The sequence below is a fragment of the Durio zibethinus genome, chromosome 6 (genome assembly GCF_047325235.1).
Source record: "Durio zibethinus cultivar Kanyao isolate XHJ-2024 chromosome 6, ASM4732523v1, whole genome shotgun sequence".
In the NCBI taxonomy this organism is placed as follows: domain Eukaryota; kingdom Viridiplantae; phylum Streptophyta; class Magnoliopsida; order Malvales; family Malvaceae; genus Durio; species Durio zibethinus.
Window position 1 is genome coordinate 32,218,550 of NC_143167.1, and position 14,811 is coordinate 32,233,360.

General features: G+C 35.3%; 2 protein-coding genes across 2 annotated transcripts; both read left to right on the forward strand.

The window, feature by feature from the left end:
* The first annotated feature begins 552 nt into the window (after nucleotides 1-552).
* Nucleotides 553-4,690, forward strand: LOC111284486 (SNF2 domain protein). Its single transcript, XM_022873141.2, has 5 exons — nucleotides 553-1,439; nucleotides 2,044-2,096; nucleotides 2,992-3,158; nucleotides 3,256-3,407; nucleotides 3,735-4,690. The coding sequence occupies exons 1-5, from the start codon at nucleotides 671-673 to the stop codon at nucleotides 4,190-4,192; spliced, it is 1,599 nt and encodes a 532-aa protein (XP_022728876.2). The 5' UTR covers nucleotides 553-670; the 3' UTR covers nucleotides 4,193-4,690.
* Nucleotides 4,691-8,008: 3,318 nt separating this feature from the next.
* LOC111285148 (protein NDL2-like) lies at nucleotides 8,009-11,735 on the forward strand. The gene is made up of 11 exons (XM_022874429.2): nucleotides 8,009-8,179; nucleotides 8,953-9,052; nucleotides 9,455-9,552; nucleotides 9,666-9,754; nucleotides 10,067-10,127; nucleotides 10,244-10,330; nucleotides 10,409-10,486; nucleotides 10,578-10,634; nucleotides 10,757-10,812; nucleotides 10,998-11,133; nucleotides 11,236-11,735. Exons 1-11 carry the CDS (start codon nucleotides 8,087-8,089, stop codon nucleotides 11,452-11,454), a joined length of 1,074 nt encoding a protein of 357 aa, XP_022730164.1. The 5' UTR covers nucleotides 8,009-8,086; the 3' UTR covers nucleotides 11,455-11,735.
* The last annotated feature ends 3,076 nt before the right edge of the window (nucleotides 11,736-14,811 follow it).

The window sequence follows — 14,811 nt, forward strand, 5'->3', positions numbered from 1 at the left end:
TAATAAATTAATTGTTTAGTTACCTACAGATTTGAAAAAGGTAAGCAGAAGGCCAATAGTTTATGTGATTAGAAGTCAATTACATAGATTAATATTGATGTATACAAATAAGAACAACCTGTTTTATGTTAGTATGTTTTGTCTTCGAAAACAGGCAGTAGGATTCATAACCATAAAGCAACAAAGACTTTCCAGATGACGTGAAGTTTTTAACTCTAACGAAAGTGTAAATGTTACTACTTTGAAATCTAAACATCCTTCCACATGTAACAAGTAACAAGTAATTAATATTAGTATAACTAATAACCGACTTAACGGAAAAGATAATATAGTTAGGAAGAAATAAAAATAAATTAATTAGGGGCAAAAAATGAAAGAAACGTAAAGTAAAATTTTCAAAAATTCTCTAGGAGTACTTTTTTTAAAATTTATTTTTGGTTTTTTATTTTTCTGAAATGCCGTTGGCTCTAATTCAAATGTGTAACTTTATCAAAATACCCCCAATTCCCTCCTTTTTTCCACTTCCAACGCCGTCCTCCCCCCCCCCCCTAACTAGGGTTTCACTCTCTCCCTCTCTCCCTGTATCCCAACTCCCATCACATTTCCTTTCACTTTCCCTCCACAATTCACTAAATATCAAAATTTCAATTCTCTCAACGCTAAGAAAAAAATGATCCAATTCGAGTCGAATTCAAATTCCGCCACCACCGACCATCCAAAACCACCGGACACTTTCCAACAAATGTTAACAGAATCCGTCCACAGGTTTTTAACCGAATACAGTAACGGCGCAACCGATTTCTCTAGTTTCACCTCCATTTTCTCTCGATTGCTTCAGAATTTATCCGATCCACCCCTCGAATTCATCTGGTTTTACTCCGCTGTGTCTTTCCACTCCACTAATAAATTTAACTCTCCAAATTCAATCTCTTCTTCCAAAGACCTTTTCCAGCTTGTGGTTTCGTGCTCCACTTCCTGCAACGCCGTTAAAAGAATCTCCGTCCTTGCTCCCGTTATTTACGAGCTGAACTGTTTAGCTTTCCATCAAAAAGAGTTGCAGAGGGAAGTGGAGAGTTTGTTAGAAGGGATTGTGAGTTACATTAGCATATGTTGCGGTGTCGAAGCTGAGGAAAACGACGATTTGAGTTCGTGTTTTGTGGATTTGTTGCGCGTTTGGATGGTGGATAGAATTGGGGAGGATAGAGGTCAAAAGAGAGATGATTTGAAGGTTTTTTTTCCAATTGTCAGTGAGGAAGTTCGAAAAACGATTGGTGGAGGATGTCGGGTTCGATATTTGGCTGGTGTCGTTATGTGTCAAGCTTTTCTTCTGAGGTTGTGCTTGAAATTTGGGTCTGGGATTCCAAAACTGGAGTTGGAGAAAGATGTGCATGATTGTGCGGTTCAACTGATAACTGGGTTTCGAAATTTTTACTTTTTGGGTAAGTTTTTTCTTTGTTATCATTTTCAGTGGATAAGTTTTATTTGAAAAGTTGTATCGTTGAAGCTTTTTATCTTCATTGTTATGGAACGGTTTAACTTTATTAACTTCTATTGATGCTAATTTTGGTAATTTGATAGGGATGAAGTTGCTTGTTTTTCTCATATCATATGTTGAGTCACCAATGTTGACTTTGATATCAACTTATAGATCATTATCGCTGCATCACTGGCCCAAACCTGGTGGATGTATGCATGTATAAGTAACATAACTTCATGACTTTTGTTGCGTATGCATGTATGCACGTGCATGTGCGCTGTGCACTCATGCCTTGGAAAGCAACGAGCAACCAGTGAAATTCGCAATCAAGCATGGGTGTCAATCATTCTTTTCTTTTCAGTTGTGGACAAATATTTGATTGGCATGTTGTATACGAAGCCACAATTGGGAATCTGATGTCTTTTTCTGCTTGACAATGCTTTTGTTCCTAGCTTAGTGCCAGCAATGACATGATATTCCTTTTTGCAATGAGGTTTTTTGTTTTTATCCTTCTCGCGTTCAATTGTTGATGTTAGTAGCTCTAATTCATTGTTGGTGTGTAACAGATATCCTTTTCAGGATGCTGTTGGAACCCCTTTTACCTGTCACCTCTCTACTGGTCAGCTTCTTCACTTTTTTCTTGCTTTAATTTTTAATGCATCCCTAATTACAGTTCAAAAGTGAATTTCAGACAGTGCCTTTGGTTGTTCAACAAGGCAACTGTCTTGGTCTCAAATCATAGGGCTAAGCAATTTTCTCATTTAGAACGTTTCAAATGAAATTTTGAACAGTATAAGATTACATTGTAGAGAGTCCAATGGCAACATGTTGAAGTAAGACTAGAAAAATATATAGCTATTTGTCATCACTTGAGGAACATCTTCTTCTTAATATGCTAGATCCTAGTCTGGTCCTTGCTTTCTGCTTTTATGAATAATTACCTTTATGTTCTTTACTTGTGGTTAATGTACTAAATGCATAATTAGGCATGACCTTCAATTTAGTGGAATGAGTTGCATGTCTTGTGTAAGAGACTCAGAAAAAATATATATGCCCAGTTGTCATCCCTTCGTGAACAGTGCCATTTGTTGATGATCTTCAGTGGATGCTGAGAATCAGCAAGATATGTCTTTGGCAGTGTGACCACCAAAAACATTCCCTAATGGCAAGCACCAGTGATAATCATCTGTGGATAAATATTTCTGTTTTTTTAACTATCAACTATCTTCACCTAGCATTATTTATGCGTTTAAGTGGTTGTTTCGAACTGCATTTTATCTAACACTGACAATAGATTGTTTTTCTTGAAAAAAGTTCCCCTGAAGATTAATTTAGGATCAAACAAAAATAGTCCAAGCAGTAGTCTTTCTTGGGTGTTTTTAAAATTCCTTGGACATTTGAAATGTTCAAACTATCTCTTTGCACTTTGAGCTTTTGAGTTATTTAGTATGCTCGAAGAATGATTGCTTGTGTTTTCCCCTGGGATACTTGAATAAACCTCCATTTTATTGCAGGGCCATGGAAATGAAGTTCTTTTAAGAGAAATTTTATATGATGCTGTGATAAAGATGGACCACACATTCCTCAGTCCACAGGTGGGGATTCTGCTACCTGGCAAACAACTAAAAAATCTTGCATTGATATGGTCCCTTGTTGCTAACAATGCCATACAGTTGGCAAGGTATGATTATGAACGTGGAGATTGTGGTCGGATACCATTTTTATCTATTAGAATATCTCATCCAACAAATCTCACTAGTCATGATCTAATGCCACAGGGAGAATGGTAACCAGACAAAAGCTAGCTCTTACATAAATGCTTTCTTTGAATCCTGCCTACCTTCTCAGTTGATCAAGTGGGTTGCCAGTCAGACTGGGATGGCGGACAAAGCAAGGAGCTTGAATGTTTCCACTCCTGTAGCTTTTATCAGTGAGTTGTTCTGCTATTTCTACAATCTTGTCATTTGTTGTCACTTGTCAGGACTTCAGCACCTGTTTCAATGGATTGTCTGGTTAAGATTGTCAAAATGCTATGTGATGATATGATGATATTTTGTTCTTTCCATTGTCCAAAGTGGAGCATATGTAATCGCTAGACCAGCAACCTCTGCATTGGATGCGTAGCACTTAGCTAAAAGGGCAAATTTGGAAAGACATCTAATCATAGGATGCTCATGATTCGTACTTCTTTCCTCTTTATTCAATAAGTTATTGACTTTGGTTTCTTAAGTGTCTAATAAGGTGGTTTCATTTTCAGAGTGGCTACTCATCATTGAAGATCAAGGGGTGAGAATATTTGAATGTAACATCTCCAAGGTTTATGCCAAGGCTGTGCTTTGCAAGTCAAGGGTTGAATATGAGATCCCAGTTGTTAGGACCAATGGCAAAAATATGGGTGAAAATCTTGTTTACATGGTTTGTGAAGGGAAAGAAGCCAAGAAAGCTGATGGTGATGTAGAGATGATTGATTCTATGGAAATTGTTTCCTTTGCTCCTCCTGGCTTAATGAAACCAGCAGCAACAGATGGTGTAAGAAAACGTAAAGAAGGGAGCAACATTGAAGAGGAAATACCAGTTAAGTTTGTCAAGTATCAGTTACAAGAAAATTTAGTAAGAGATGAGCTGTTGTTGTTGGCTAATGATGATGGCTTGAGTAGTGGGAGCAAGGTTGAAACTCCAGCTTCGGATGAAGATACTAGAGATATGGAAAAATAATTTCGGATTAGGGCAACAAATTGATTGCAGTAACCAAAATAATTTTGGTGATAGTGGTTCCCGAGATAGTTTATGGTGAATGCTGTTTCATTTGATTTGGAATCAAGAGTAAATGAGAAAGTTCTGCAACTGAATTTCACTATGGCCTCAAGTATATCTGAGGCTGGTTGCATGCTGATAAAGATAGAGAAGCTGCTCGTGATCTTTTTGTCCATTTGCTGACCTAGTTTACAATTCAGCTTTACATGCTGATTGCCTTAGTTTTATCAATGTTGGAAGGCTTTGTAGCTGAAGAAGTCAGAAATTTTCCATTGGATGATGGCTTCTCATTTCAGCATCAGCTCTTAATTTTCCTCTTGAATTGTTCATTACGCCGTTGTAGGGGAAATATCTGAGTTTGATTGTAGTATAGGATCTACAAACAGTAATCAAGTAGTAATAGAAGTGAAAATAACTGCCAATATATTGGAGAATGCATGGATAATGTGCTTTAGTGCATACTCTCTTGATTGCTGGCTTCGGGCATTTGCAGGCTGAATCAATTCCCTTGTTGAGTTTGGGGCCTTCTGGGCCGGGCTGAGCTTGAATATCGACTATTCAAACTCACAAACAATACTTCTTCCAAAAACATTAGGCTGGGCCGCAGAGCTCGTTCTCATTTTGCATTCATTAATCAATTATTCTACTCTTTATTATCATTTCTTTTCAAATTTTCATTCAGTTTTTCGAGTTCAACGAGATTCAATAATGCACTTTAAAGGCAGTCTAAAGAGTGAAAATTATAACTGAAATTGCTCAATGAGATTTTAAGAACTCCAAAATTCAAATCCCACCGACACTAGAAATATACCCAAGAAATATTCGCAAATTTGGCATTGCAATAATTAAAAAAAAAAGAAATAAATAAAGCGAAGAAACATCTAGAAAAGGCCAGATTTGTTTGAAGGGGATAGGCGAACTGATCTCCATAAAATAAGGCTTAGTTCATCACGTGTAATTCATGGTAGGTCCAACCCGAAAACGCTTTTCAACCATAAAAAATAAGGCCAAAGATTTCATAACTTTTTTCTAATATTTTAATTCAAAAAATTTGATCAATACACGTGGTCTGGAATCAGTAAATGGAAGGACATCCCGATCGCTTTAATGAGAGGGCAAGTGAATTTCAAACCATTCAAAAAAAAAAAAAAAACATAAATTTCACCAAACTCTTTTCTTTTTTTTTCCTTTTTCTTTTTGTGTGAACGTGCCACGTAAGTAGAATTCCTACACTTTTATTAAACTTTGCTTTAGTCCAAATCCTCATCCGGCCACGTCATGAATGCCAATCAACTAATCATGTCGCCGACACTTACTATTATTAATAAATAAAAAAGAGAATCAGCTTCCCTTTGGCTTTACATTTCAGAAACAAAGAAAGTAAAGGCAAATACATAGATTTTCATGACTTTGTCTATTCCATTCTCCCATGTAAAAGACATCACCAATAATGTACAAATATCTTTTTTCTTACTTTGTCCACTCTTCGAATTGTTTAGATATTGGAAATGAAGTTTAATCCAAAGTTAGAAACACCCCCCGTTCCAATTACTCGGCTCATCTCATGGGTCGACTCAGTTGTTCAGTTGGACCACAACTGTGTCGGTGCTAGCCGTTGCAAGTGCAAGGGGCTTGGTAGCAAAATGTACGCCAAGCAAGAAATTTGTGTGGTTTGTTGACTTTGTAGACTACAAGCTGATTCAATAAATTCTCACTGATTCACAGATTTTTCTCATTGAAAAGTGGTTTTGTCGGGCCAACGGAAATTAAGAATATATAAGTTTTTTTTTTTTTTCAATGGTTTTAAATCAATACATGATGTCGATTACAAAACTTGTAAATTTTAAATAAATGAGGTTGTTGGGTTATAAATGATAGGCAAAATGGTAAACAGGACATTAGAACTTTCGTATATGTACTTTGCCAATTTCCTAGTCAAAGATTCGAGATTAAGACTGCCATTTCATCAGCAAAATGGTGAAATTAGCACAGCCAATTCGATTTTCTTAGACGGCCTGCTGCAGCCGTTGTTGCCTCTGGGACAAAAATTGGAAATGGCTAAAATGAAAATTTTAGGACGGCTTTGTTTGGAGTTCGTGTTCATTTTTCTATGTCCTTTCATATTAAGGCAACATGGGAACGAATCCAAAGTCCTGTGATGGCACTTTCATTAATTTCTGATCTGAATTTGATATCATTGGTTCAGGGAAGATGTAGTCGTAATAATAATATTAAAGTCACGATATTAATGCTTGATTTTTAGCTTAGAAATTTGAATTTAATACTAGCTTGAGCACGTCAAGAAGTTGGAGATCTCAGCTTATAAATTATTTTCTCCAACATTATTATTACTAGTAGTATTTATTAATATGACATTAACAATTTATAGGTGAGTCACATAAATATATACAACAACTATGAAATTTATTAAGTAATATTTGTAAAGAAAAGATAAATTAGAAAATAATTTTTTGGATATTTTGCTTAAAATGGCTAGTTCTAAAAGTTTAAAAATATAGATTTAGAGTTTAACTCAATTATTAATAATAGATTTGAAATTTAATTTTTAACACATAATTTTTTTTATTTAAATTATAAAATCTTTTATAAAAAAATACTTCGTTCTAAAGCTGAAATTACAAACCATAAAATATAATATTATATGCCAAATAATACATGACTTGAAAAACTAGAGAAAGGTCATAATCTTGATGACAGTGTTCTTAACCCACTCATTACTTTAAGAACAAAATAAAAAAAAAAATCTTTAGCAAATTTATGTGTGATGGTGATTTTGTATCTGCATGACAAAGGAAACTAGCTGCAATTAAGCCAATTGTTTTTAATTTTCTTTATAATATGGTGATTAATGGAGATAGTAATATTATATTATATTCCTTTATTATTATTTTTATCTATTTGTGAAAAAATATATAAAAGTAAAAGCAAAACGTTTTCTAAATTTGAGTAAAACGACATGAAAGCGGTTTGAAGAGGGGCTCGCGGGGGTTACTGTCTGGTGAATGGTAATGACAGATACCAACTTGAGCGGAAAATGACGTGCATTGTTTGCATGCGTTGGATGGATAATGGGTGATTGGACCCCATTTTAATCTAACCCGTATCAACCGTTGGATCCTGTGGCTGATAGCCTGACTTTGCATCTTTTATCCAATTTTTATATCAACAAGTCATAATTTCTCGGAATTTTATTTCACATTTTGAAAATAAAAAAGAGAAATTCTATTATCAAAAGAAAATAATTTAAATTTTATCCACAATTTATAAGATATGATACATCTGGTTTTGGTTTAAAAAAATTAGATAATTTATTTACTCTTAGTTTTTATTATATTAATAATTAAGCTTATTTGAAATGAAATATATTTTTTTATTTTAAAAAAATTCAATATTAGTCGGAAAAAAATCTTGCATAACAAATGCCAACAGAAAAACAACAATAATAAGAAAAATAAAATATATACTTTTGGCTCGCCGCTAAATCTTCGATGGTAAATGAGTGAATTGGGAAAAGAAATGGGGGCGATATTGTAAACTGGAAGAAACTGTCGGCCTCTTAACTGGGGTTAAATAGACCCGACACCCAGGTTAAGGTCCATTTGTACGGGACCCTTGTGAGGGTCGTGGGTTTTTTCTCTGATAAATCGAGCGTCGGTGACTGGGTCCGAGTTAACCCGAGTTAAACTTGAAGTTTAGAAGATAAGCAAATTTTAAAATATTTATATTTTAATTTTCTCGTCATTATTATTTTAAATTTAATTTTAATAGAGAGAGAATCTGAAAGGGAGGGACAGAGGAAGATTTGATATATAAGCATGGAAGCCAATTCTAAAAATGCGTCTTCATTTTGGGGGAGGTAGAGGGGAAATGGCAGATTCTAGCGATTCCGTTTCCATTGATCTGGAAACGTTCACTCTTGGCGGCAAGGTATAACCTGCATTCCTATTATATTCTTGTTTGGTTACCGGGAAAATGAGGGAATGGAAGTGAAAAAGAAATGAAAAAAAAAAATGCTTTTCCTGTTAAAGCTTAATGCAACTATACGTCTTTTCTTTCGCTAAGACGGATTTTGCTTCCATTCCTTGTTTATTTCTATATTTTCAGTTATAAAGCAGATATTTTAAATTATTCATTCCTTTTTACCATAGAAAATTATTTACATTTTTGCTACAATTATATTTGAATGATCACATAATTTGTTCTTTATAGTCCATTGATTAATGGCTTCTGAAATTTTCTCATTTGAGAAGTACCCAGATAAATTAAATTTAATTACATTAATAAAAAAATAAATTCAATGATGTGTTGAAACTTTTAAATGTTTTTTTTTTCCACTTATTTGCTTTATTTGCTAGAATAAAAAAATCTTAGACTAGTAATTTCATTTGTTTGATATCAATGTCTTGTCAAATTAGGAGTTTGGATGATGCAGAATTTGCCTAAATGAGCAAAATAGTTAGGTCTCTTAAAAAGGTTCTGCTGCACATGCTGACTCTGTCTAGTTAGAATATACTCGGCTTGGGCTATGCTTGAAACATTTCTCTGTTTAAACTAAATGACACCGAAATGAGTTAGGTTTTTATTACCTAGCTAGATCATACGTTGTATTTTTCCTCCCTATTTATTTGTTAAAATCTAGGCGTTAGCTTTCAAGAAGGTTTGTTAAATGAATAACAATGCATTGTAAAATCTATCTGCAGGAGTATCTTGTGAAAACTCGCAATGGTACTATTTCAGTTGCTGTGTTTGGAGACCAAGATAAGCCGGCTCTTGTTACCTATCCCGATTTAGCTCTAAATCGTAAGTAATGCAGAAACCCTTACTATACTGTCTATTTTCCTTATGCTTCCCTCCTTATGACAATATCTGATTCAGAGCCTAGGAAAATTTATCTTTTTTCTGCTAACAGTTTTGGCTAAAAAGGGTTCACTCTAGTTTGACTTTTCTTTAATCTTTGACTAATGAATTTTCTCCTTAAACATAGATATTGTTTTAAATTTAAGACCTTCATTTGTGTTTCATCATAATGCATGAGACTTTGAAGCTGTAATGTTTTTAATTTGAGCTAAAGTTTTACATGCTAGTGTAATATGTTTGAACTTTGTAACATTATTTGTAAGATTTCCACAATGACCAAGACCCTTTCATCCAATGATACTGCCGGTTTCTAACCTTAACTTATAATTGTGTGAGATTGTGCAGATATCTCCTGTTTTCAAGGCTTGTTCTTTTGTCCAGAAGCTAGTTCCTTACTCCTCCACAACTTTTGCATATATCATATAAGTCCTCCCGGGCATGAGGTCAGTTCTGTGCATGTTTTAATCTTGTATTTGCTATTTTAATCATCTTTTTTTGGTTGAATCCTATCATTCACACCTTTCTTATCCGGAACTTTCTTCAAGAAATATTGCAGTTAGGAGCTGCCCCAATCAGTTCTGATGACCATGTGCCTTCCGTTGATGACTTGGCAGATCAGATTGTTGAGGTTCTCAACTTTTTTGGGTAACCATAGAATTTCATAGTAACTTTATTTTCTTTCTGTTTCTGAATGCCAGCTGATTAGAAATTTACTTTACTGTAATCTCTTCTGTTCTAGACATTCTTTGACAAAGTTTATTTTGTCATGATGGCTGGTAATTGTTGCAGTTGTCTGAAAATGATGTAAATTGATGCACCTACTACCCTTTATAAATTCTTAAGCTGTCGTTTTCTTTAATATGTTGTCATCATTAATTATTTATATGGAAAAGAATAAAGGCACGCAAGCTTATATTCCTTATCTTTTAACTCTTCTTTTTCCTGTTTAAACCGTAGGCTTGGTGCTGTAATGTGTATGGGAGTTACAGCTGGAGCATATATTCTTACCCTATTTGCTGTAAGTCAACTACCTTGGCATAGTATACAATTTATTTCCTTTTTCATTTCCAAATAAATACTCAAATGTTCTCTTGTATTCATGGTGATAATTATTTCTGCATTTTGTCCTAATAGATGAAATATAGGCAACGTGTCCGTGGGTTAATACTTGTTTCACCCCTCTGCAGAGCACCCTCATGGACAGAATGGTTATTAAATAAGGTTCACTTTCTGGGCCCTTTTATTTTCTCTTAGGGGTTAAATAATTATGTACTTAGATAGATTCTCATATTATTTCAGGTGATGTCAAATTTACTGTATTTCTATGGCATGTGTGGAGTGGTGAAGGAGTTATTGCTTAAGCGGTACTTCAGTAAGGTATTTTTCTGCTTCAAAAATTTACGAGGTTTGTTGTGTTGTCTCTAGAATTGAACTAGTTGAGTGATGAGATTCTGAATGACAATGGCAGGAAGTTCATGGTAGTGTTCAAGTACCAGAATCAGATATAGTTCAGGCTTGCAGAAGAGTTAGTTCTGGAGCTTTTTCTATTTGCTTCCTATTTCCTATTCGCCCGACTTATAATGAAATATGATTAGTTTGTCTCATGGCATTTTTCTGACTCAAATCATGTTTTTTTTTTCCCTGTAGTTGCTAGATGAAAGGCAGAGTATAAATGTTTGGCAATTCCTTGAAGCAATGAACGGGTAAGCCTGTCTCCATGATATATAAATAGACTAGGTTTCTTTTTGAAAGTGTTCTTCAAACAAGTTTCTCGTGGTTGGTTTCCTAATCACCTTTATCTGGGGAAAATAAAAAGAAAAAGAATTCATTGCATTCATACAGTTACTGCTTTTTGTCCGGCATAAAAGTCTTATTTACTGTCTTTCAGGAGACCTGACCTTAGCGAAGGACTAAGAAAACTGCATTGCCGTTCGCTGATATTTGTTGGGGAGAACTCTCCTTTCCATTCTGAGGCTCTTCACATGACATCAAAATTAGATAGAAGATATAGTGCCTTAGTGGAGGTATGCAAGCAGTCTATTGTCTAACCTGTTATAATATTATACTTCTAGCTTTCAGCATCAGATGGCAGTAATCTAACTACCTGGAAATTGTGGAATCTACAGGTTCAGGCATGTGGATCAATGGTGACAGAGGAGCAGCCCCATGCCATGTTGATACCAATAGAGTACTTTCTTATGGGATACGGCTTATACAGGCCAACTCTAAGCATTAGCCCAAGAAGCCCTTTGAGTCCATCTTGTGTCTCCCCGGAGCTTCTCTCACCGGAAAGCATGGGCTTAAAGTTGAAGCCGATTAAAACCCGAATTTCTTTGGAAGTTTGAGAGAAGATGAAAGAGAAAGGACAAGCTCACCTTTCTAATCTATATATGTAAGTTGTTTGCAACTTCTTTTGACCGGTTGGTGACGATAAGAGAGCACTACTAGGGTTGTAGATAGAGAAGTACAGACAGAAAAGGAGATACTGTCAATTTTTTCTATTTGTAACCATAAATTTAGCTGAGGTGAAGTCATCTGTAAATCATTGGAATAATTGTTTACTAGATAAATGCCAATAAAGATAATAACAACGGGTAGCTGGTGAATTTACGCTCTCCATTTTCTATTTGTTGTGTCTACTTTTGTAAAATTGATTAATGGTTCTTTGACGCTGCCGAAAAAATTGACAGCAGACCTTTTAGCACCAAAAGCTTCCACCTAAAATCGTTACATTTGTGCTTTCGCTACAGAAGATAGGAGCCATGGTTCAGGCAGTGTAGCAATTGAACTCCAATCCAGTTCAGATGGCCAACTGTTTAACAATTGTGATCACTGGTTTTGCTGAAAATTCTTGACCGCCGAGCCCAGCTTATATTTCCAATTCACAAGTTTGTATTTACTTTTACTCGTATTTCTAAATCATAAAAAGTTAAAACTTCAAGCAGATAATAATGGGAGAAATTTTTTAACATAAATGGATGAAAACAAGAAGAGAGAGAGATAGAGAGGTGTATTTGCCGTTTGGTACGAGGATTTTCAATTGCTGAAAAAAGAGCAAATACCTTCATTTAGTTTATTGGTAATTTCTTAAAATCTCCTAAAGGAAATAAACATTCAAGTGTTTTTCTTTATTTTGGGCAAAAAAAAGTGTTTTTGTTTAGGTTCATTGTCAATTTTTATCAAATTTCCTTCCCGACGAAGGTGAAAGACAAATTTCCTAGTTGCCATTTAGAGTGAGACGGAAATAAGTGGTGGACACTTGATGCAAACAATTTGTGGCTTACTGTTGATGATGATTCATGAACCACCCTACCATTTCAACTATATAGTTATAGTCTATACATTGTGGGGTCTATCAGGCCATTGTGTTGGTGCACTTTCCAGGAAAATGTAGAATAAAAAAAACCAATAGAGCAGTAGCTGTCACTGAAATAGTAATCTTTGTCATTACCAACTTTCCGGGAAAATGATTTGATTCCCATCAGATTGTTTTTTTTTTTTTTTAAGGACTTTTAGAATTATCCCATGAACGTGAATCCAGATAGTATCAAATTTTTTATGATTGGAACTAAGAGTAAAAGGTAGTAGTAGCAGTAGTAATAGTATGGATTTCCATTGGCTAGTGTGGAACTGGTAGAGCATTTCGAAAGGCTTCATGACGAGAGAGAGAGACCGAACTCGTTCGGAATTTACGGTCAACTGGTATCGACTCCCACAGAGCAGTTCTCTTCAATGAGGATTTTGTTGATTAAGTTGGACAGGACAGTGCCAAGCTCCTCCCCATCATTTCATTCATGAATAGTTGCTCTGATAAGGTCTGGATTGCTGCAAATCAGCTCCTTTGCTGGAAAATTCTTCCGTCGCATCAGAGAATCATCTTCTCCAAGCTTCAACCAGGGGCAAAAATCAGCAGTCCCATCACCCAGATAGATAAATCTTTTCTTTCCGGTGGCAGAAACAGAGGCTTGAATCCTTTCCATGATTACGCTCTATTAAATAAATACAACGCCAAACGTGTTTATACTACAGTTTGGAAGCATATTTTCTACAATTCATTGCAAACTACATATCTAAATGTTGATCATAAAACTTTGTAATAATAGAAAATTTGGGTTTTAATAATCTCTTTGCACATATTGGGAGGGCAGATACTGCAGCCATGAGAAGATGATTCAAAATGTTGGAAAGGAGAGATTCTAAGCCTGCCTTCTCCATTAATATAACTCAGGTTCGTGTTGATTTCAGAGAAAAAATCCAATAGTTCGTGATTCTTCAGGATTGTCTTGATGAAGAAGACATTGGCATCGCTTATTATCCGTAAATCACACCTGAAACATTGCAACGTTAATGGTTATATTAAGTACTTTGTACCATTAATTATACAACAACACGCGAAAATTGTTGGTCAGGATAGGGTACCCCGAAGCATGGGCTGATTTAATAACAGAGACAATTTTGGGATGTAGTGAAACCCTTCTCAAACGGGCAGCAATGTCCTCAATTGTTTTCCCCCTAGATTGGACCTCCATCATCATTCTATCCTGAAAAAATACAGTTGCAAAAGCATCCGACATGAGTCTTTGATATTGTTAAGATTAAAATCCAGTTACACAGCAAGACAAACATGATGGAATTCAATTGAAATTAAATCCTGATGATAGATTTAAACTAACCATGAGAGTGTTACAGGGCAAAGTAGGGCGGAGTTTAGTGAACAGCTCAGTAACACCAAACTCTTCCACAACTCAATAATCACCATCGCATTCGATAATTGTCTTGTCAAAGTCAAAAAACAACGCCACCCCTGCCATTGCTGATCTGATTGCACTATCACCGCAACGATCAGCACCAATATTTGATAGTCAGTTTACTATTGATGAGAAGGACCAAAGACAAGAATATATATATAGTAGTGTATAAGACGAACAATGGGCGAGTTATCTATCTCCGATTATGTGTAGGAAAGAAGAAATAGTGACTCTGACAGTTGTACTTCCAGATTTGCATGGTTTATTGCCAATAATAACCAGTTCCCCCCCCCCCCCCCCCAAAAAAAAAAATCCGAAATATGGTGAACAAACATAATGCTAACATACACTGTCCCAAAATTTTTCTAAGAAAATTTCACAAAGGATACGAAAAAATAATTCTTAGATAATATAATTTATTTTTGAACTATTTGCAGCAGATAGCTGAATAATATAATCAAGGACTTCCCTTAAATCGCAACAAAACAATCCTCTTTATTAAGGGTTGCTTCGAATATCTAATGGCCATATGCAGAAATTATCAGGGACGGAAATAAAATCAGGCAGGGACATCACTGCGGCCAATGCCAACCCTAAGTTTGTCTATATTCTTTTGATGCAGAAATTCGATGAGTCAGACACCTTGTATTACAGGGCACCAAAAGAAGTGGAGTTATGTGATATGTTTCAGAACAAGGGTAGATTCTTTGCCCACTAAAAATAATGAGGTTGGAAGTTAATTGTACCTCAATTGCTTAGACTTCTATGTAACTTATGACTAAAGTTATGTAATCTAATCCCAATGCATATATCAAATCGTCAGGTTCAACATTGAGGTCAACACTACTTCATGAGCAGCAACTTTTAGCCGCCATCACATCATGTATTATTATACTATTAATACTGGTAGTTTGTGGAATATCGTTGAGTAAATTGGTGACCCAAGAATCCCCA